The 22,541-nt window shown below is 37.0% G+C and overlaps 1 protein-coding gene across 1 annotated transcript; it reads right to left on the reverse strand.

Annotated features, from left to right (window-relative positions):
- Positions 1-950: 950 nt before the first annotated feature.
- Positions 951-22,392, reverse strand: polr3b (polymerase (RNA) III (DNA directed) polypeptide B). Its single transcript, XM_082181924.1, has 28 exons — positions 22,185-22,392; positions 22,049-22,081; positions 21,503-21,559; positions 21,306-21,370; positions 20,533-20,608; positions 20,293-20,393; positions 20,104-20,195; positions 19,857-19,974; positions 19,576-19,684; positions 17,764-17,886; positions 15,434-15,550; positions 14,693-14,827; positions 12,433-12,594; positions 11,796-11,996; positions 11,441-11,603; positions 10,696-10,849; positions 10,493-10,567; positions 10,272-10,370; positions 9,671-9,798; positions 7,735-7,944; positions 7,359-7,517; positions 7,110-7,227; positions 6,824-6,966; positions 3,909-4,012; positions 2,210-2,376; positions 1,781-1,894; positions 1,521-1,694; positions 951-1,399 (listed from the first exon to the last, which is right to left on the reverse strand). The coding sequence occupies exons 1-28, from the start codon at positions 22,248-22,250 to the stop codon at positions 1,270-1,272; spliced, it is 3,393 nt and encodes a 1,130-aa protein (XP_082038050.1). The 5' UTR covers positions 22,251-22,392; the 3' UTR covers positions 951-1,269.
- Positions 22,393-22,541: the final 149 nt, after the last annotated feature.

The following is a 22,541-nucleotide window of genomic DNA, read 5'->3' on the forward strand; positions in this document are numbered from 1 at the left end:
TGTGTGAACGGAACTTAAAGGCTGCTGAAAACTTTGCCATCACAGGAATAAATTACATTTTGAAATATGTTAAAATAGAAAAGTTATTTTGACTTTTAATATTTCACGATATTGTTTCTAATCCATTTTTGATCAAATAAATGCAGCCTTTGGTGAGCATATGAGAATTCTTTTAAAAACTTAAAAGAATCTTAAGAACCCCAAACTTTGGAACAATAATGTACGGAAGTACGGAATCAACAACAAAACATAAAATAGAACTAATACTACGATGCATCAAAGAAAAAAAAAAGAAAAAGAAAAAAAACAAACAATGGAAAGCTTCATCAAAAGGCCAATATCCCAGCAGTCATTTGAAAGTGTATGGATTAACCAGCACCTCTAACAAGCTGGGAAGTGTATGGCAAGAGAGAGCACAACATCAATGAAAATTTCCTTAATTACAGTTTTAAAGATGGAGGCTGTGAAGGAAAGGAGGGAGGAGGAAGGGAATCTTTGCATCCTCTCCTCAGAGGACTTCCTTTTTCTGTTCGTCTACTCTCAGTCTCATTAGCCCCTCATTAGCTAGGACAGGTGCAGCCGGCAAAAAGAGACACCCTCAGACCCTTATACACCCCCAACCAGTGAGCGAGCCGCACTGTCAGAGCCCATTCTACCGATGTGAGATGCATTCTTCCAATCAAAGCCTTCCACGGCTGCTTAGTGGGTGGGAGCAATCTCTGAATAGTGGATGATTTAGTGTAAAAAAAAAAAAAAGTAGCAGCAAAGTGGGAAGGTGGTCAATGTTGCAACAAGCTCCTTTCTGCTGTCAGTGTTGTCACATTAACACTTCATCAAGATTGCTCAATACTTCCACCCCAAAAACTTCCTAATGATCGCACTAAAGAAAAAAAGAACTGTCATGACATGCAACATAAAAACAAATGTAGACATTTTATATAATTTACATTCACAATTTATTAGTTTATTGTAAAGAAAAAAAAACCCCATCTTATTCTGAAGGTAAACTGAAACAAATAAATCTACATATTTAGGACAGCAAACATCCATAAACTAAATGAAATGCCAATTATCAATCAATTCATTTAAAAAAAAACAAAAAAAACAACAACATTCAAGCAGGCACTTATTTTTATACATAAATATCTTATAAGATATAAGATATTTAACAAAAATGAAAAGATCTTTCAAAGCCTCACTTGAGGCTTAAACAATGTCTTATGCAGATGTTAATACTGTATGACACCTCCTTGCTGTAATCGCTCCCCTTCACTCGTTGTAGCGAGCCAGTTTGAGGCGAGGGATGATGTTCATGGACTGCAATTCTTGAAAGAGCAGTTTGCAGGCATAGGGAATTCGTAGAGACGACACGTGACACGAAGACTTGCAGTAATGACACCTGCCATAAATAGATTAATAAATTAATCCCTGCGATGCATTTGACTATAATACACTATTGTATATGATTATTGTTGAAAAGTAGTCATTGCCCGATTTTTTCGGGGTACAATTTTACTGACCATCCTGAATATCCCAGCAAGCCACACTGCCCGCACACGTCCACCTCAAAAGCATCACTGGAGATCATCAGCCGCTCAAGAAGCAGCATGCTGGCTCCGTAGCCAATGAGACAGTCTCTTTCCATCTCTCCCAGACGGAGACCACCATCCCTGGAACGACCCTCAGTGGGCTGCCTGCATTACATTACAAAGAATCCTGAATAATACAGTTACCTTATACAATTCAAATTTTAGAGAACACACATTTTCGACTTTCTTACCTAGTGAGTACCGCTCTCGGCCCACGTGCTCTGGCATGCATTTTATCCAGCACCATGTGCTTCAGTTTCTGATAGTAGACTGGACCGAAGTAGATGTAGGCTTCCAGAGGTTCCCTAAGAGCAAATAATAATAATTGATTGATTAATTAAAGCAAAGGGCCATTAGGAAAACACCCTCTGGTGGCTCTTTTGATTTTTGCAATATACAAATATGCAAATATAACTAACATGTACATGCATTTACACATGGCAGACACTTTTAACCAAAGCGACTTCAAGGTACATATCATTATCAGTGAAATGAACAGTAACTGTTAATTTCACAATTATTGAAATCAATATTAAATGAAGCTTTAATAACTAAACTAACTTGTACTAGTGAAATGATTATGTAAATTAACAAGAGTGATTTAAAAAAAAATGTTTTACCCTGTGATGCCTGAGGTGACGTAATCCTTGCCCTGGTAATTGTATCCATAGCGGATCAGATCCTCACAAACGTCCTTCACTTTACTGCCCCCGAAAGCAGTGCCATAGTGAAAACGGCCATCCAGCACCCCGGCTTTACCCGCCAACAGCTCAATCAGCTTCCCAACCTGACACAGAACAAACCAGGCAACTAATAATCATGGGACCCTAACACATTTCTTTAATGCAGCGGTGTAGATTCTCTGTAGGACAGTTTTCCTGACGCTGCAGCTGGTGAATGCGAGTGTGACATCATGTTGAGGTCACGCACCGCTGCACGACAGTAGCCTTTACTGAGGTCACGCACAGAAAGAGCCGGAAGATCTTTGACCCCTCTCTGTCACTGAGAGGAATCTTTTACTTGGCTCAAACTATTTCCTATATGACGCCTGCTGTGTGCACCCAAACACAGAGTTCAAAATTAGAAACTTATGTTCCTGAAAACTGCATTGTGTATGACAACAAGATAAAAACTTTGACAATCTTAGGAAAAGAGGAACATGTACTCCAGAAATCCACTAAAGTTTACAGTCAGTATTTTTCTTTAATTAAAATAAATGAATAATTTTATTCAGCAAAGGAGCATCAAAAGTGGCAGGAAAGATATTTATAATGTTAAAAAAAAGATTGAAATAAATGCTGTTCTTTTGAACTTTCTATTCATCAAGAAAAAAAAAGTTAGTTTTTTTAAACAGTTTTCATAAAATTATTAAGCAGCAAATTGATTTTTAACATTGAAAAGAAATGTTTGAGCAGCAAATCAGCATATTAGAATGATTTCTGAAGGATCATGTGACACTGAAGACTGAAGTAATGATGCTAAAAATTCAGCTTTGCCATCACAGGAATATAAAAAAATATATATTTTAATAATATTTCACCATATTGCTGTTTTTTCCCCTGCACTTTTATAAAATAATTCAGCTTTATTGAGCATAAGAGACTCAAAAACATTTTTAGAAAATCGTATATAATTTTTTTTTTTTTTTATGAATATGCATTTATTGCAAAATAGCCAGCTGATATGCTTTATCCTGCTTATTACATGGCTTATTACCACATAATTGGACTTAAAATATTGATTTTAATTAGTTGCCCGGGACATCACTCATTTATAGTTTAGTAGTCAGTATTCCAGTGAGCTGTGTTATAAAGCATCCTAATAAAATATTGAAATATTAAAAATATATTTTAAAATCTGAAGATAAATAATAATTATGCATAAAATATCTTGCATAACTGCTTTTTAAAATGTTCTATAAAAAATAATTTAGAATAAAAAGTTTGGTTACACTTTTGATGGTCCACTTTAGACATTCTACTAACTATTAGTGACTTTGCAACTATATGTCAACTAACTCTCAAAGTATTAGTAGACTGTCTGCTTTATTTCTGCTAACACTTTATTTGATCGTCCCACAACACACATTCTAACTTTGCAACTACATGTCAACTTACTCTAGTAACTTGAACCCTAATACCTAACCCAAACACAATAGTTTAACTAATAGTCTAATGAGAGTTAGTTGACATGTAGTTGCAAAATTACTTCTAGTTAGTAGAATGTCTAAAGCAGACTATCAAAAACTGTTACCAAAAGTGTTACCAAAACTCATTAAAAGATAAATGTCAAATAATCTGATGATGGGAAAGGACGTACAGTCATTCTGGAGGGATAACCATGAGGGTTCATGATGATGTCAGGACAGATTCCGGAGTCACAGAAGGGCATGTCCTCTTGAGGAACGATCAGTCCACACACACCTGTTACAGAGAGAGTGGCCCATGTTATTTACAGATACATAAAATGCATTTAATTACTAAAGTTAGAATCAAAGACATCCCTATATTCAAACTGGCAGCAAGAAATGTTAACTCCACCCTGTTAGAGCAGACCTTTCCCATAAAGCTTAATTGAGTTTTGAGTGATTTCAATCACATACAAATGCTAGATGAAAGTGTGAGGTTTGGGTAACTCATCTAGTCTAACGGCCTATAAAGCAGACGTATTCATGTCTGCTGAAGTGGAACCGTTGGAAATTCAGACTGCAGGATGGAGTGAAAGTGGTCCAAAGCAGTCAGTGAGAGTGTAAATGTTTGCAGAAGAGCTCCTCACTCTTCCTGCAGCCAGAGCAAACACATTATTTGGCCATTTGCAAGTGATAAAAGAGAGAAGAACAGGGGCAGGAAGTGAGGAGAGGTGCTTAGCTGGACAGTGAGAAGGGGATTATACACCCATAGTTTCCCCTTTACCATAGAGCGCACAAAGAAAGGTTCAGCTGAGGAGAGCGATACATCCATATGCAAAAAAATAAATAATTCTGGCCTTTCAAGAACTTGGGCAGTCAAAAAATATATTTTATATATATATATATATATATATATACCCTATTCATATATCAGTTTTTCATACTGGAAATAGTTTAAACATTAATATAATTTTGCAGAGATTACTCAATATTTTGATAATATTTGTAAGACCAAAATAAGAGCCTAAAGCACTGCAACAATGAATCAACAAAAAATAAATGATAATGAAAATAAAATAAACAACGAATTTCATAATAGTTAGTCAGGGAACATCTGGCAGTGATGTCACTTTATGGTAGTCTTTTTTTTTTTATAAAAAAAAAGAAAAATTATCCCTTTCTCACTACTGCTCAAAAGTTTGGACTTGTATTTAATTTAAAACGTATTTACGCCTAGAAAGGCTTCATTTATTTGGTAAAAAAAATACAGTAAAAACAGTAATATAGTGAAATATTATTACAACTTAAAATATCGGTTTTCTATTTGAATGCATTTTAAAATTTGGTGCTCAAACATACATTTACTTTCGCATCAATGTTGAAAAGAGTTGTGCTGCTTAATATTTTAATGGAAACTGTGATACCTTTTTAAAGGATTCTTTGATGAATATAAAGTTCAAACGAACAGCATTTAATTGAATTCTAAAGCTTTTGCAACATTATAAATGTCTTTACTGTCACTTTTGATCAATTTACTGCATCGATGAAAAAAAATCTTCCCAACCCCAAACTTTGAACAGTAGTGTTTGTTAAAAAGATTTTTTTTTGCACAATTTGCATATTTTTTTAGAAGTCAAATAACATTAAGTACAGATAATAATTGTTAGCTGAAAAAAATCATAGAAATAAATCAATGGCCAAAATGTCGTTAGTAGCAGCCCTATTAGGTAGAAGGATTTCATAGGGGAAGATGAGAGAAAGTGAGCAAGAGCAAGAGAGAGATAAGCTAGAGCGGTTCCCATAGCACACATCCTCTGTGTTGTTTGTTTTGTGTGAGAGTGAATGATAAAAGAGGCATGAAATCAGCAAAGAAAAGCAGGACAGCAGTAAGAGTCCATGGCCCTCCATCATTGGCTATACAGCCCCTCTGTGGCGGCTCGCACAATGAACCCTGCCAAGACAGCTGTGTGAGTATCAGAGTGTGTGTGTGAGTGTGTGCGCGAGCGCTTCGGTGTGTGTTTGGGTCACCGGTAAATAATTAACCTATCGTTCTCCGGTGACCGGATCTTATGAGGGTGGTAGAGGCTGGTCAGAATGGGGGCGCAGGACGAAGGAGGGGTTTAAAATGAGTAAGACAAAACTCCTGTGAATCTTTCTAAAAGCCAATGGCTCCAAACCACAGTGGGACGTCTTTAATGGGCTTTCTTGCGACCCAAAAGGTAGCCAAATCTCTTTCTTTGAAGTACAGCGTTCTCATGAACAAATTTTGTGACAAAAAGCACCTAAAGTGCCCGTTTAGTGCGCGAATAGGCGACACATTAATTAAAGCACCACAAACACTGCGAAGCAATATAGAAAAGTAAATTAATTCCTGCTGAACATTATTGTGCGGTTGGCAGCGCAGTCACACACCTCTGGAAAACACAGCTCAACTTCTCCAAGTGGGACCGTTCAATAAAAGCCCACCTCTAAACACACAAAAGACATTCAAGAGAACGGCACTATCCTTCACAACAACAATTAGCTGCCCTGTGTTATCCTGGTCCACCGACACTTGCCTGCTCCTTTAAATACCAAAAGCTCCTTTAAAAAGAGCAGTAAATAGCATCTCGGGCGGTTTGCGGCTAACCCCTCCCTGACCCCTCCTCACTGTCACGTCCCGTGATGAGTGCCAGTGGACGACCTCCGCTAATGAAATGAGTGAATTATGCATGGCGCCAGTTAACGCTCTGATTAAAACATCATACTGACCAGCTCTCTCAGCGGAGGTGCTCAAAAACAATGGGGGCTGTAAACACTTTCCCAGGACTGCGCCGCTGCTGTTATAAATTTGCATAGTCTGGCATGGGACAACAAGCTAATTAATTGAAAAACAGGCAGCAAAAAAAAAAAAAAAAAAAGTTGAAGAGGATGGGAGGGCCAGCTCAGACAAAGCTTGGACACTGAAAATAAAACTGACATCAAAAAACAAGTTTAGTAACATCTCTTCCCACTTGTTATTAAGACGGGTTCATTGTCTTAATTTCGGAACAATGCTGAAATTGTGTTTTATCCGCTAGTATCTACTAAAGCAGAGGAGAATATGCCGGTCTGGATCCTGCAGTACCTTTCTGCCCATGTCGACTGCTGAACTTGTCTCCGATCTCTGGTCTACGTGTCTGCCTGAGCAGGATCTTCACCAAGAAGGCGTCCTCTGCGTTTGAGGAGATCATCACCTTCTCAATGTAGGAGTCTGTCGTTCCTTTGTACCTATAGAATGAAGAAAGTAAGTAATTTTGGTTGGTGTGGGAGAAAAAAAACAACTTTTGCGAGGCTTTTAGAAAATGAACATATCAAATAAAACTAGGAATATTGCACAGTGGGATTCAAATTTTGTTTAATTCGTTTCTTACGAGACTGGCACGTCTCTGTATTGGGGTTGGCCTGGCTGGGCGCTGCCCTCCAGTGGAGTTTGGGTGACAGTGGGCATGGACTTATTCACCAGCACCTGCTTGTTCTCGACCTTCTCACCTGGCAGAGATGTGACATACAAAACTTCAATACATATCCTTAGATTAATATATTAAAAATGATTCGGCTGAAATATAGTTTAACCAACTATAACTTTCTAAGAGTTTTTTTTAACTTTCTAAGAGTCTCACCAGGCAAGCATATGCCGTCAGCGTCCAGGATGCTGTGTCTCCAAATGGGCTTGCGCGTTTCGGCGTCCAGCATCGGACCCATCACCTTGTCAAAGGTCTGGTTGGTGTACCGCCTCAAGGTGCACTTAGCATTCTTGTAAACCAAACATCTACCAAAGCCTAATACAAGACAGAAGAACAACAGACGACAACGAACCATGAACAAAATAGAAGTAAAAGCCTTTTTTCCACTAACACCACTTATGTCTCAGATTTGTTTTTCAATTTTATATGGAAATGTAATAGTCACTTCAGAAAGCTAATAACAGTTCTGACTGTTTAAAGAAAACTGAGTGTGTTTAAAATAAGCAAGCAGCATTAAATGATTAGTTCTGACCTCTGTCAAGAGATGCCTTATTAAGCACCAGGGCATCTTCTATATCATACCCACTGTAGCTCATCACAGCCACAGTGGCGTTCTGGCCTGCGGGAAGCTTCTCGAAGTCAATCAGCTCGATGGTCTTTGTCTTCACCATGGGCTTCTGTGGGTACGCCAGCAGGTACATCAGGGTGTCTATACGGTTCCTCTGGTTATAACCAATAGTTCCTGATTCGGAAACAGAAGAAATGATGTTGAGCAAAAACTCAAAAGCAAGACGTAAATGAGGAAAAATAATAACTAAATGCTGCCTCAGTATATAAATGAGATAATATTGTAATATATTTTACATAACATAATTAATATAATTTATTTTGGGATTTTTTACACTTTTTATTGGCTAATAAATGTCATATATGATACACTATATTAGGTATTATGCTGTATTTTTAACATTGCTCTATTCGACATACAGTAGTAAGATTTTAGAACAAGAAAAACACATTTTAATAACTGACAAAACATTCAAAATAGAAAAAACATCAGCAATGGGTTGCAACAAACCTCTGAAGTTAATAAAGGTGGTGACACTTAAGGTTAAATTTGAATAGATAGATTGATCCACTCAAAAATGAAAATTCTGTCATTATTTACTCGCCCTCATGTTTGTCTGACTTTCTTTCTTGGGCAGAATATATTTTGAAGAATGTTGGAAATTTAAACAAAATAAAACCCTGCTGACTTTCATTGAATGGAAAAACTAAAACAAAACACTGCGTCATTCCTCAAAATATCTTATTTTATGTTTCACAAAAGAAAGAAAAATAATACAGGTTTAGAACAAGGGTGGATAAGGGTGAATTAATAATAAATAATGTTTCACATTTTGGTTAACCATCCCTTTGACACTTAATGCATTACCATGAACTAATAAAGAACAATACTTTAACATTTTTAAGTCTAGGTTCATGTTAATTAATAATATACTATTGTTAATAGTTAATTTATGATAGATCATAATGCATTAACTAATGTCAATTTGTACTATACTAATACATTTTTAACATCATGATCTATTTTTTGCAGTATTTATTAGTCCTGGATACTGCATTAACAAATGTTAATGTATAGAACCTTACTGTAAAATATTACCAGAAAAGCCTTTACAATTACTACTAAGGGTTTTCTTAACTTAAAGGGTTTGTCGCTCCATTAAAATATCTAATTTAAAAAATATGAAACAACTATTTCACATCTAATCACATTTAACTGACTGTCTGAGGGGTGTTGATGTAAAGGCTGGTGTTGGCAGTGTTAAAATCTCTGGGGTGGGGGGGTGGGGGGTGTTAGGTTATAGTATAATAGCTGCCGTCCCTTGAGGCCTTGACATTTGTCAGATGCTATTACTCCACAATCAGGGTACAAGCACACAGTGTGTGATAATAGGGCTGGGGCCACACAACTGGATTTGCACATGTATGGGGCTGTCCGTCCAGAAAAAAGAAGACAAGGCTGAGGATATTGGGCCAAATATAGTAGCAGTCTCAGTGGTTTTGTAATGGGGGTGGTGGCCAGGAGAGGTTTAAGTAGTTTTGGTAACCAGGGCAGCGGAGTGTGTGTGCTCTCTCCCTCTTGCGCAGCTGAGCACACTAACCCTGCTCCGCACACTGAGCTCAGGACACAATGAATGCCTAATGACACTCAGAGACACTGGCAGGGAAAGGCCTCTACACACACACACACACACACACACACACACAAAAGCATGACTACGCAAGCAGGCGATGTTTGATGTCCACATACATACAGAATGTGGTGTGTGCGTCAAAGGTTTTGAATGTCAGTGTGAAAGTGAGTGTGTCTGTGACTGAATAGGAGTGTGTGTGGATGTCTGCGTTTGTAAGTGCGACTAGTCCTCCAGGATGCTTGGACATGGAGACTGTAGTAGTCTTACCCATAGCCTGCTTGCCCATGGCACATTGGTAGGTGTTTCTGGGGGACTGGTTATGATGAGGATAAGGAATCAAACCAGCGCAGACCCCCAGCAGCGTGAACGGCTCGATCTCCAAATGGGTCGTTTCCCTGAATAAAACAAATAGCATAGCTGGAATATTCAGAAGACTGAACCTGAATTAGTGGTTTTTTTTAAATTTTTTTATAGGGATGAATGATATATTGGCCACCAAATCGCTATCATCCGATATATATATATATTTATTAAAGCCGATAAATGATAGATTATTTCCTTCAGGTTTTGAATTGCTTGGAAAATGATTGGAATCACTTCAAAAAAGGAAAATACAGTTAAATATGTATTTATGTTATGGCTGATAATAAAATTATAACATTTTGTCTATGAAGTGAATTAAAAATAAAACCCTAAAATCCAGAAATATTATAGAATGTGTGTACAGTAAGTAATTTATGTACAATTAAATATCCAGTAGCTACTATTATTACAGTTATTACAATTTATAAAAAAAATACATTTTGAGGTGTGGTTCAAGTGTCCAAATACTTTTAAGGCCTGAATTATTGGGCTTATGAGTACTCACTTGCTGATCATGTGCTCATATAAAGCAATGTTACAGTCATTCTCCTCATTTACATCCAGATACTCCACCAGACTTTCATGAAGAAAGTCCTCAAATGTTCTACAGGGAAAAATGGGTGGTAGGAACACAATGAAAAGGCATGCATAAAGACAGTCTAAAATCTGCATACTGGACTCCCCATTCAAATGCAACTTTCAAATATTGATCGGCTTCAAACGCACCTGTAGCCCTGAGACAATTCCTCAATGTGTTTGTTCTTCACAGCTGGCTGTCCACTCTTCACAATGATGTAGGGTCTGCCAGAGCACACAGAATGCAACACAACATGTCTTTGATCAATATAAGGAAACTAACATCTGGTACTGGTTTTAAAAATTATTTGCATAATTTCGGGATCTAAAAAAAAAATACTTTTTTCTGGTACCTGCACAAACGGCCCCCATCAGAAGAAATATACACACAGCGGTCAGTCAAGTTAGTTGAGATCGACACAAACTCGTTTATAAAACCAGCTCTTCGCATTAGCCTGAAGGTGTAGACCAACTTCTGATGGTCTCTGATCACTCCAAGAATGTTACCTAGAAAAAGGACCCAATTTTTTTGTTTATAGTATAAAACTATAGTTTCATGCCTGATAAGATGCCTGTGTGCATTCACACACTAAAAAATAAACATAAAATATGGTTTACCATGAACTAATTAAGATTTACATGTGTGACAGCAGTATTAATGCACGTTCAAAGGAAAAGTTTTGGCTTGTTCGAGCAATATGAGAGACCCACTATGGTGCCACCCAGATGCATACACAGCCTCAATGTTGTGAGTCAATTTGTGGGCAAGTATGTTTGTGGATTAACTTGGGAGGGATTGTATTTATTTATGCATTGACACCTGCTGTGTTTGCTAATTAATTAGCCACAGCGGAGGCCTTTATAATTTGTAACTTATCAGCGCTGTGAAAAACATATACATGAATTAATTAATGGGGTGAGCTTTCTGTGACATGACATTAAAAGGTAATCAATGGCACACTCTTTTGTAGTCGTGGAATGGCAGAGGTTCATTTGAATATTATTCAAATGCCTGTGGTCTGTCTGTGTGCTTGAAAAAAAAAAAAGGGGAGAAGAACATGCTGTTTTGCTTTTGTTCTGCCTGTGTACAGCAGATACCATTGAGGAAGACGAGGAAGACCGTGGGGTAGGACAACTCCTCTCCACACAGAAGGTTGACGTCCTCCACTCCTAGGTTAAATGCTAGCTTGACGATGGGGCCGTCCTCCATGTCAGTGGTGATGTGGGTCATCAGAGCCAGATTCTTCACCAGACCACAAGCCTAGACAACAATTATACAGCCGTGAGAATAGAAGTTACTTTTATAAAGAAAATAAATTAGTGGTCAACCAATACAATTGATTTGATTGCATAAATGAATTGAAAAAAAATTAAGCAAAAAAAGCAGTTTCACTTCATGGAAAAGAGCAGTGTGAAAATTCTTCAAAATTTGGTGGTGTTTTGTAACACTGACCTCTCCTTCAGGTGTGTCTGAAGGGCACAGCATGCCCCACTGGGATGGCTGAAGGGAGCGGGGACCGCTAACCTTCCTGGTTTTCTCAAACTGAGAGGAGATCCTGGTCATCATGCCCAAGGCGGAGATGTAGGAGAGGCGGGAGAGAACCTGAGTCACACCCTGTCTGTCCATCTTAAACCTCTTTAGAGACCAGTTCCCCTGGAAGACACATTACACGCAATTAAAACATTTTTTTTTAAAGCTATACAGAAATATGTTTTTAAAAAGCAAAATCTAATAAAAAATAGAAAAGCACATAAAAATAAAGCTACAAATTAAAAAATACTTCAAAATATATCATAAAAGACACTATAACAGTATATAAATAACACTTAAGTAACATTGTGCTGACTTTGAATTAAATACACAACCAGTCAAAAGTTTAGACATAACTGACTGAATTTGCGTCTCATTATCTTAAAAATCTTCTAAAGACTCTTGATTAAATGGTTGAAACTGATGCAACTTTTTTTAAATCAAAACAGTGGTATGGATAGTGAAACAAACATAGAAACTCTTGCAATACTGTTTAAGTTCCTGATGTGTCTTGCCCTGTGCATTGGTGACTGCTGGACTGCTGATTGTCTGGACTCACAGTAGAGATAGCGTTAACCATGCCGTTGGTGATCTGGTCCTGTCTCATGTGCTTCACCACGTCAAACTGAGCTGCTCTCTGCTTGGGGATGATCTGGTCGGCGATCTTCTTCAGCTCTGAGTTAAACTTCTTAAACAGATCTTCAAACAGCAGGGACAGGAGCTTAAGGAACGCAGAAACATAAAGCGTTACAAATTGATTCCCCGAAATGAGGAAAAACCTGCACCGGTGTGTTATCTTGCAACACAACACTACATTATATCTGTATTCCAGTCATTAACAGCCTTTGAAATTACCACATAATTTATTTATTTTTTATTAACTCTATCTAGCTCTAAACCTCCCTCTCTCCGCCGTCTTATCCCAGATTTAATAAACAGGTGTTTTTATGCTCTGATAAATTTGACCCGGCCTTTCAGGCTTTTTTGTGTACTATATTTGCATCCGTGAAAATAAACATCCTCATCGAAAATTAATAAAGAAATTAAGCTTCCATGGCCCAGCTAGGCCAATTAGTTGAATGTCAGGGAATCGTAAATGAGGAGAAAAGAGATTGGAGGTGTTGGAAAGCGGGCATGTGTGTGTAAAGCCTTGCTGAAAGGGTTCCTGTCACTCACTAACTCCGAATTGCTCACACACTAATGTAAGCAAGCACGTACACACATAAACACACCCCACCTCGGAGCTGGTGGGGGGAAATTAAAGGACTTAAGACAGCGGTAATTACATTATCACAGTCGGGCTGGTGGATTAGCTCAATCGCTCCAGTCAAGGCGGCTATTCTTTTGTCATAGCCGGGCTAAATTATAATAAAGAGGAGAAATCCCTGAGTTTGGCTGGGCTGCAGTCGGGCGTTGCTGCCACATATCTCACCCACAACAAAAGCGGGACGGCTGGGAATGGAGAGAAAGGCAGAAGAATGGGGGCGCAGATGAAACAAAGCATTGGGAAAATAATGACGGTATTATAACGACAAGCAGAGAAGAAACAAAAGGGAAGGTGAGGGATTGGGCGCTAGCCAAGCCTGTATCTGCTGGTTTTGGCTTCTGATCAGTTTCATGAGAGGCCAACAGTGCGTCTAATGAGAGTAAAGACTGAGAAAGAGAGATCAGTTATGTTAGACAAGAGTCCAGAAAATGTTTGCTCGCAGAAGCGAGACGGCGCCCATATGCAGGTTGTAATATGAAATCATCCGTACAGGAGCGCCAATCTCAAAAGAGATACTGAACAAACGTTACGCGCTCTAATCTTTAGTTCAGCTCCCAAATACTGTCTGTGCCACGCAGGATAAAAACAGATAAATAAACAAGCATTATCATAATTAACGGCCTGAGCTTGGAGAGGCTGTCAGTCATTCTTAATAGAATTATAGGGGTGTGAATGGAAAAGGCAGACAGAGATGGAATAAAGGAGAGCGATGGATGGATGGATAAAGAGTGGCGCTGCACGTCATCGTACTTTCTTCATTCTAAAGCGAATATTTCATGAGCCTTGCGTTCATCTGCGCAAATACCAAGCGGTTGGAAACATCAGTCAGCTGAAGTTTGAGCAGGACCGTAATTTTTTTTTAAAGGAATCAGGACATGACACAGGCCAGAATCGAACCTATTGATCCCATATGAGCAGCAGAGCTCAATCAATGGACCAACCAAATGCCATTTCTGAACCCTTTGAACATAAAAACATTTCGAAGATCAGAAAATTTAATCACCATACACTAGTCTAATGTTCTAAATGTTTTAGATTTTGAAAAGTCTCTTATGCTCAACTAGGCTGATTATTTCCCCAATTAAAAATACAGTAACAACAGTAATATTGTGAAATATTATAACGATTTAGAATAACTGTTTTCTATTTTAATATAAATTAAAATGTAATTTATTCCAGTGATGCCAAAGCTGAATTTTCATCATCATTACTCCAGCCTTCACTGTCACGTGATCATTCAGAAATCATTTTAATATGCTGATTTGGTGCTCAAAAAACTTTTTTTAATATTATCTAATGAAACAGTTGTGCTGCTTCGGGAGTTTTTGATTAATAGCATTTATTTTAAATATAATTTTTCTCACAACAATGCCAAAGGAACAAAGTCTTTACTATCACTTTATCAATGTAATGTATCTTTTCTGAAGAACAGTATACATTTCTTTTAACCAAAACAAACAAAGGCTGCTGTGCAATTAAGGACATTTTGCATGTGTTGCTGAATGATTATGTACAGAAGTTATAGAAGACCTGTTATTAAAGAAGCAGATACCTGGCCAGCCAACTCCAGACGTTTGTTCCCATAGTAATCTCGATCGTCCACCTTGTTGTCCCCTTGAGCGAGAATCACTCTACGTACCATCACAGCGAGGTAGATACACTTAGCTCGAAAGTTAAACTCTTTTACCTGCGAGACAAACACATGACAGGTCCAAAAAACAGCTAACAAACTATTTATACTCTGATTTCAACTTCATATTCCATAATGAAGACAGTTAAAAGAAGAATGAAGGCATGGAGAAGATTATCAGAAGCCTGTTTGGATGTGGGGAGACCAATACGCTGATTTCACGCAGCCGTTATTTTGAAATCGAAAGCGAGGCTCCGGTGGGAAGAAAACCGGAAGTGTCGCCTTTAATCACAGGAGAGTTGTGAATGCGATGGCGTATTGTTGTGTTTAATGATGTTGTGTCAATTCTAAAAATGTACATACATTTCTTTCATACTTTAGACTATATACAGTGAAATTCATTTATAAATAAAATAATTTTTTTATATATAATTCAGAATGTAAAAACAGAAGCAGGAATTAACTATATACATATCCTATATTGAATATTAACATCCAATAGTGTAAATCGCGGCAGCAGCTTCAGGTTGGTAATCCAAGGCATTGTTGTTTATCTTTACTTCCGGGGTTCTTCCCACCGGAGCCTCACTTTCGATTTCAAAATGGCGGCTGCGTGAAATCAGCGTATAACTTTATGTTCAAGTTAATTTTAAAATGACGTACAGGTACATGGGTAAGGATGGTAGAAGCTAACAGCTCTCTGGCCTCCTCCATCTTGGTTTTCTTAGGGCCGCCCCACATGCGCTGACGCCTCACTTTATTACCAATGTATTTTAGTGCCTGAAAGGACACAAAAAATGCAAAAAGACAAGTAATTAAGATGCAACATTTACAATTTTCTTTAAAAAACATTTTCCATTCTCTTGTATTAGACTTGATGGCATTGCAGATTTGCATTTCAAAGTATGTTATGATGAATGAAGTTATAAAGAACGAAAAGCATAATGTTTTAGAGCCTCAATTAATAAGATTAAATGCATCAAATCAGACCGTTTAATCTGGAGTGACCGAGCCGGTGCAGGGTTCACTGGCTCTCTAAAGAGGTATCAGAGAACTGGAACCCTCCATTCTCTGCAGATACTTGCATACACACACACATACACCTGAGCCAGCAACTTGTTCTGCTCCAGAAGTCAAAGGTCACAAAGATTAGGCTTCTTCATTAGACCACCCACTTTGAAGCATGGAATGATGTGCAATTGAAGTACTGTTCCTTAAAGCTAAGCTAAAATTACTTAATGTTTCCAGTTTATTTTGTGAGAAATGCATTAGCTGCTACAATGTCAAAACTCTCTAAACAACTCAAAACATAAAAAAATAAAAAGTATTTTGTTCTTATCATATACTGTAGACTAACTTTTGTCATACAGGCTGTTTTTGAAAGAAGCCTCTTATGCTTAGATTTTATCAAAATACAGTAGAAAACCGTAATAGTGTGAAATATTGTTACTATTGTTATAAATAAATAATAAATGTTTTCTATTTAAACTTTTTTTTTTTAAGTAACTTATTCCTGTGATGACAAAGCTGAATCTTTAGCAGCTATTACTCTAGTCTTCAGTGACACATGATCCTGTGCTGCTTAAAGGGATACTCTACCGTTTTTTCATATTAAACTATGTTATTCCCTTAACTAAGACGAGTTGATACATATCTCTCTCGTCTCAGTGCGTGCACTAAATCCCTCTGTCTTGCGGCGAAACTTTGTTAGCCCAGTTCATTTAATATGGGCCAAGCAGAGAAGCTACCAAACACCTCCACGTTTTCCCTATTTAAATACAGTTACTCGCGAAGTGTAACTCGACCTAGGACGGTGACACAAAACAAAACGTTGCGCTTTTCTAAGCGTGTAAAATGGATAACTATATTGTATGGCGGAATACCATAGCAAGTGCTTGTAAGCACTTCGACTTCGGCGCAGTAATATCTTCACTCGTGAAAAATCCTCTCACCGGCCCCCGCTCCCTCTAGTGAAGATATTACTGCGCCAAGTCGAAGTGCTTACAAGCACTTGCTATGGTATTCCGCCATACAATATAGTTATCCATTTTACACGCTTAGAAAAGCGCAACGTTTTGTTTTGTGTCACCGTCCTAGGTCGAGTTACACTTCGCGAGTAACTGTATTTAAATAGGGAAAACGTGGAGGTGTTTGGTAGCTTCTCTGCTTGGCCCATATTAAATGAACTGGGCTAACAAAGTTTCGCCGCAAGACAGGGATTTAGTGCACGCACTGAGACGAGAGAGGTATGTATCAACTCGTCTTAGTTAAGGGAATAACATAGTTTAATATGAAAAAACGGTAGAGTATCCCTTTAATATTTTGTGAAAAATTTAAGTAGTATATATATATATATATATATATATATATATATATACATACATACATACACACACACACATATAAATAAATAAATAAATAAATAAATAAATAAAGGTACATAAATGTTATATATATTTATATTATACACACACACACGTATGCACTCTGGTCCAATATCACTTTAAGATGATCCAATTCATGTCTAAATGTAATAAGACTGCCCCTAGTGGTCATAAAACTAGTAAAAACTCTTGACTGATTCTCGGTCCTACTGACACATCTAATCTAATTGAGGTCTGTACACATGTAGGCTTATTAGTGGACCTTTGATGAGGCCCACACATTGTCACAACCACATAAACAGGCATTCACATCCGCTCAGACACAGGTTGCTAGGAAGCAGATATGGTCCTTGCTGACCCATTGTTGGGTGTTCTGATGAATAATACATCTCAGATTCAGCAAACTCTGCCTCAGCATTTGATAATACACCTCCAAAAAATGACTCACTAAAGTTGGACACTTGGTTGTTGAAAACTTTCAGGTTATAAACGATATTCAGTGATCTAATCTGTAGTAATTCTAGTAACATTTATGTTAGCACTGCTGTTTATGTATGATGCGATGCAAACCATTCTTTTAAATGATGGTAGAGATCTTGTCGGAGGTACCTGAGTTTGGGTGAATATTTGGGCCTTCTGGCACTCCTCCAAACTGGGAGCAAATGCAGCCATAACATGTTCCTCTGTGCCAATCATCTGAACTATCTCCTGATCACTCTCCACTCCCATGGCCTTGTGGACGACAAAAAGATTCATAGAGAATAAGGTACTTATTCAAGGTCATAGAAGAAACACACAGTATACACTTGTATATTTAAAGCAAAGAGATGAACTTTGTATTAACCATTTGAGCATGTAGGACTCTGCTCTGCTGTAAAGGTGAATATGGTGCCATAGGCCTCGATGACATTTATTTATGCTAATAGGGGACTGTGGGAACAGGACTGGGTGGATCACAGTACTTAAAGGTCTTCACCGTTTGGCACGGCTGCTGTGTTGCAAGGAAATCCTGGTGGAATGTGCTGTGGACAGACAAGTGCAAAGCAAACAAGCTCTACAGCCCATTTACTCCGCGCCCTGTCCCTAACCAATCAGACCCATATGTTTAGAGAGAGCCTGGGGTGAGGGAATTAGGTGGAACAGCCGTCATGGTACGAGACGGTTCTCTGATTTGAGCTGTAATTAAATATCGGTTTCAATTGTCAGGTGACAGGCAGTGTCAGTGAACAGAAGAAATGTCATTGAAATGCATAGAGAGGAAGACTAAACAGTTAAAATAGTAAATGTTTCAGGAAAGACTTGGTTTAGTCATTTATTTATGTCAGATGTATCATCAATTACACATTTGAATAGTTCAGAAATACTTATTAATGCTAATGGCAAGTAACAAAGTATATCTACAGTGAGTTCTCTCCGACATCTTAAAAAGACATTATAAAACGGATTTCTGCAGTCATGGATGCTGACCAGTCAATACATAATAATAATATAGTGTTTTTATATATCGCCTTTCCTGAGCTCAAGGACGCTTCACAAAGAGGTTCATCTTTGCTATAAGAAAGCGATAAGATGCAAGGCACCATTCTATTTTAAGAAAACAGTCACAGTTTAAGCTATCTGAAGCAAATTCATTAAGTGACATCCTTTCACAAGAGGATATATTAACTTTCAAAAGTCTGGTTTAATTTGATCAAATAAAAAAATACTGTAAGAACAGTGATATTGTGAGATATTACATATATTAAATTACATTTATTTTAATATATTTTAAGTGCAATTTATTCCTGTGATGGCAAAGCTGAATTTTCAGCATTTTTACTCCAGTCTTCAGGATCACATGATCCTTCAGAAACCATTCTTGAGAACCAATGTTCTAGATTGTCCTCATTGTCTGAAAAACATCTGAATATCTGAGTGAATTGTTCAGGAGCTGATTTGGTGCTCAAGAAAGAAACAAAGAAAGAAAGTTGTGCTTCTTAATATTTTTGATATAACCATGGTACATTTTTATAGGATTGTTTGATGAATAAAAAAGTTGAATTTTTTTTTTATTTGAAATAGACATTTTTTGTAACATTAGAAATGTCTTTAGTGTCACTTTTAATCAATTAAATGTATTCTTGCTAAATGAAGGGATTCGTTCGTAAAAAAAACAACAACAACAACAAACCACCACAAATATTTGAACCATACTGATATTAAATATTTTAGCAATGCGTTTAAATGTGTATTCTTTGTCAAAGCGCACCATCTGCTGGTTGGACACAGAATGCGGCCTTACGGCTAAGTAATGGACTGTGCAATGTGCAATGAGCTAAACCATGAGAACTGCAAAAAGTATACAGTTAATTCAACTTAGCAGACAAAGATACAAAACCATCATGCTCTAGTCTAAATCAAAGTCTTGAACCGATTTCTCACCTTAAAGATGATAGCGATAGGTGCGTCTTCAGAGAGGGTGTTGTGCTTTAGGTAAAAGCGTCCCTGTTTCACAATCATGTTGGTTCTGCTCTTTTTCTCATGCGTAGAGCTACAAACCAGAGAGAAAAAAAGAAAGATATATGAGCTCACAACTGGAGCTTTAGAGATTCAATTCTACTTAACATTTGAACATAAAACACTTTGAGCAAATATATCAATTAAAGTTGCTCTTTAAATCAAGATTATTATTATAACTTAATAATAAGAGCAAATTCCAGCACCTGGTGACAGAGGCTCCCACAGCACCTTTGCGATCTTGCTCCACAATGATGCGGTTCTTGGACAACTGTTCCTGAATGAGAATGACCTTTTCTTGCCCTTTCACAATAAAATAACCACCTGCACACAGACAAATCCTACTTATGCGCCATGACCTGATCCCACACATATGAGCTTCAGATAGGATTATCTGCATTATACTATGGCATGCAAACAATGAAATATCAGTGAGATTTAATGATAATCAACCTGGATCCAGGGGACATTCATTGAGCTTAGAGAACTCCAATTGGGTCTTTCCTGTCAAAACACAGTTGGAGCTTCGCAGCATTATTGGCATCCTATAAAAAAAAAGAGAAAGACATTTGAAATAAAAAAGGAAACGCATATTAAGAGGTGTATGCTAATCTTTCAGTAAGTGTATTTGTATTTATGTACCTTCCGATTGGGAGAGCATTGCGGATGATTCTCTGGCTGCCTCGGGTGTACTCTATATCCACAGTGATGGGGGCTGAGTATGTCATATCTCTCAGACGACACTAGTGGTCAAAAAGCAAAATCATCATGAGCAAATATTGCTGTCTAGAGCTCGTTCTCTTTTTTTACTTTCTTCAACAAACTTTTAAGTTAGCTTTGATTAAGAACAGTCATTAGGTCACAGGAAAACAAAGATGTTACCTCATGTGGTGCCACTGGTCTGGTTACATTAAAACTTTCTTCTACGTCAGGCATGCCAACGTAGATATTGAGATATCTAGGGACGGATGAGATGTAACAGGCAGTGTTGTTATTGTTAATAAAACTGTTAAAAATCATTTTCGGTAATTCTATTCACATTTCTGTCGTTTATTTCAAAAGCTGGTATTAAAATAAAACATATTAGGTGGATAAGATACAAAAAATTTGGCAAATAAAAAATAAGTTAAAGTACTAAAAAAATGTAAACTGAAATCATTTATTAGAGCTATATTAGGCCAGTCACGTTCATGAATTTTGTGCTGATGTTTTACTGTAATACAAATAATTGCAATTAACGATTTAATTATGTTTTGTTCATGTCACCTACAGTGTAAGCATAATATAATATAATATAACATGCAGGCTTATCAAACCCACAAACCTTCATTTCATATTATATTTGTGTACTTTACAAGTGTTTTTTTTATATTCTTTGGCAAAATATGATTGAAATTTAAACTGCACAATTATTGCAGTTCTCAAATAATTGTAATTTCATTGAATAACAACAATTAGGCAATTAATCAATAATCGAGACAGGATTTATAAGAAATATAAAATATAGAAATATAAGCTATAGAAAAAAACATTATATATATTAAAAACAAAATGTTCTAATAGCAAAAGTATAAAAATAATACTAATATAACACGTGTTAAAAATGTGAAAAAATGTCAAATGTGCAAAAAAGTCTAATTGAACAATATCCTCACTTTAGATACCACATTGGGTCGGCATCACTCGTGATCTTCTCGTTCGCCTTCATGATCTTTTTTATCTGGAGAGATAAGTAGACATTTGTTTATGCTACTTAAGCTTTTTTAAACCAATTAAGGAAACGGATAATAAACTTATTGCATTTACAAAATATGTGCAGAACACTGGTATATCCTTAAATAAATCAACAAACCTCCACATTGATGAAGTAATTGAAGGAATCAATGTGCTGCTTTACTAAGCCTTTAACCTAAAAGAATAAAATAAAATATTACATAAATATGACCTTGGCTTAGAGGCTGTAAACATAATATCATCATTCAACATAAATCTTGCTGCTAAGAATGTATGATATGTATAAGAATGTGCATATATAGATTTTGGCAAATTACAAACATTTTTCTTTTCAACATAAAGATTTTATATATATTTTTTTTTTAAATCAGCTATTTTACAATCAAACAAGTTATTATTTTTTTGTGGTGTGACAGATTAAACCCAAATATGTAGTCTCAATTAACGTGGTCATTAAAATTTCTTGAATAATAATGATCAAAGTAGATGTAGTAAATGAAGTGTAATGTAATTTTAAACTATTTATTCTTTAAAATATCACAGCATGTCTCAGAGCTGTCATTACTTGACACGCGCCAGATGCAGTCAGATCATATCTTTCTTATGTTTAATTTGTAATGATAGTTGTTATAGTAAGGCTGACAACATAATTTTATAATTTTACCTTCAAAAAGGCTGGAAGCAGCTTCCACTTTTCCTGCAGTATAGAAGGGGACAGATGAATTACCTTGCAATGTCTCTCATTCATATATCTAACAAATATACTAACGTTTGCTCTTTGTGAAATAGCACTCACTCACCTCCACAGTGTGTACGGGAGCAGCGAGCTGCTGGGGAGTCATCTCCCCAAACTCCTCCTGCAGCATTTCTGCTATTAACTGAGATAGCAATGAACTTGAGAAATATAATACAAGTTAGGAAACCATCATACACGCCGCAATCTCTCTGCAAAGTGCAAAAACACTCTGAACGGAAGTTTGCGCTACACGTGAAAGTGTGAGGTGTAACATGAAAATCAGACCGGGGAGGAACGCAATGCGCACAAGTGTATTCCGACTCATGTCCACGGTTTATTTTTATTTTTTATAACGTACATGTGACAATATGTATAAAATAATACACAAATACAAAAGGATAGTTGTCAAATAACATGCAAA

Source organism: Leuciscus leuciscus (genome assembly GCF_965113295.1).
Source record: "Leuciscus leuciscus genome assembly, chromosome: 10".
Taxonomy (NCBI): Eukaryota; Metazoa; Chordata; class Actinopteri; order Cypriniformes; family Leuciscidae; genus Leuciscus; species Leuciscus leuciscus.

Bases quoted from the DNA above. Each gene is read 5' to 3' on its own strand.
- polr3b (XM_082181924.1), bottom strand. From the start codon at position 22,250: ATGCTGCAGGAGGAGTTTGGGGAGATGACTCCCCAGCAGCTCGCTGCT. The intron at 7,228-7,358 runs GTGAGACTCTTA...CATCTCTGCCAG, and splicing joins TGACGGCATATGCTTGCCTG to GTGAGAAGGTCGAGAACAAG. The intron at 4,013-6,823 runs GTACTGCAGGAT...TCTCTGTAACAG, and splicing joins CAGTCGACATGGGCAGAAAG to GTGTGTGTGGACTGATCGTT.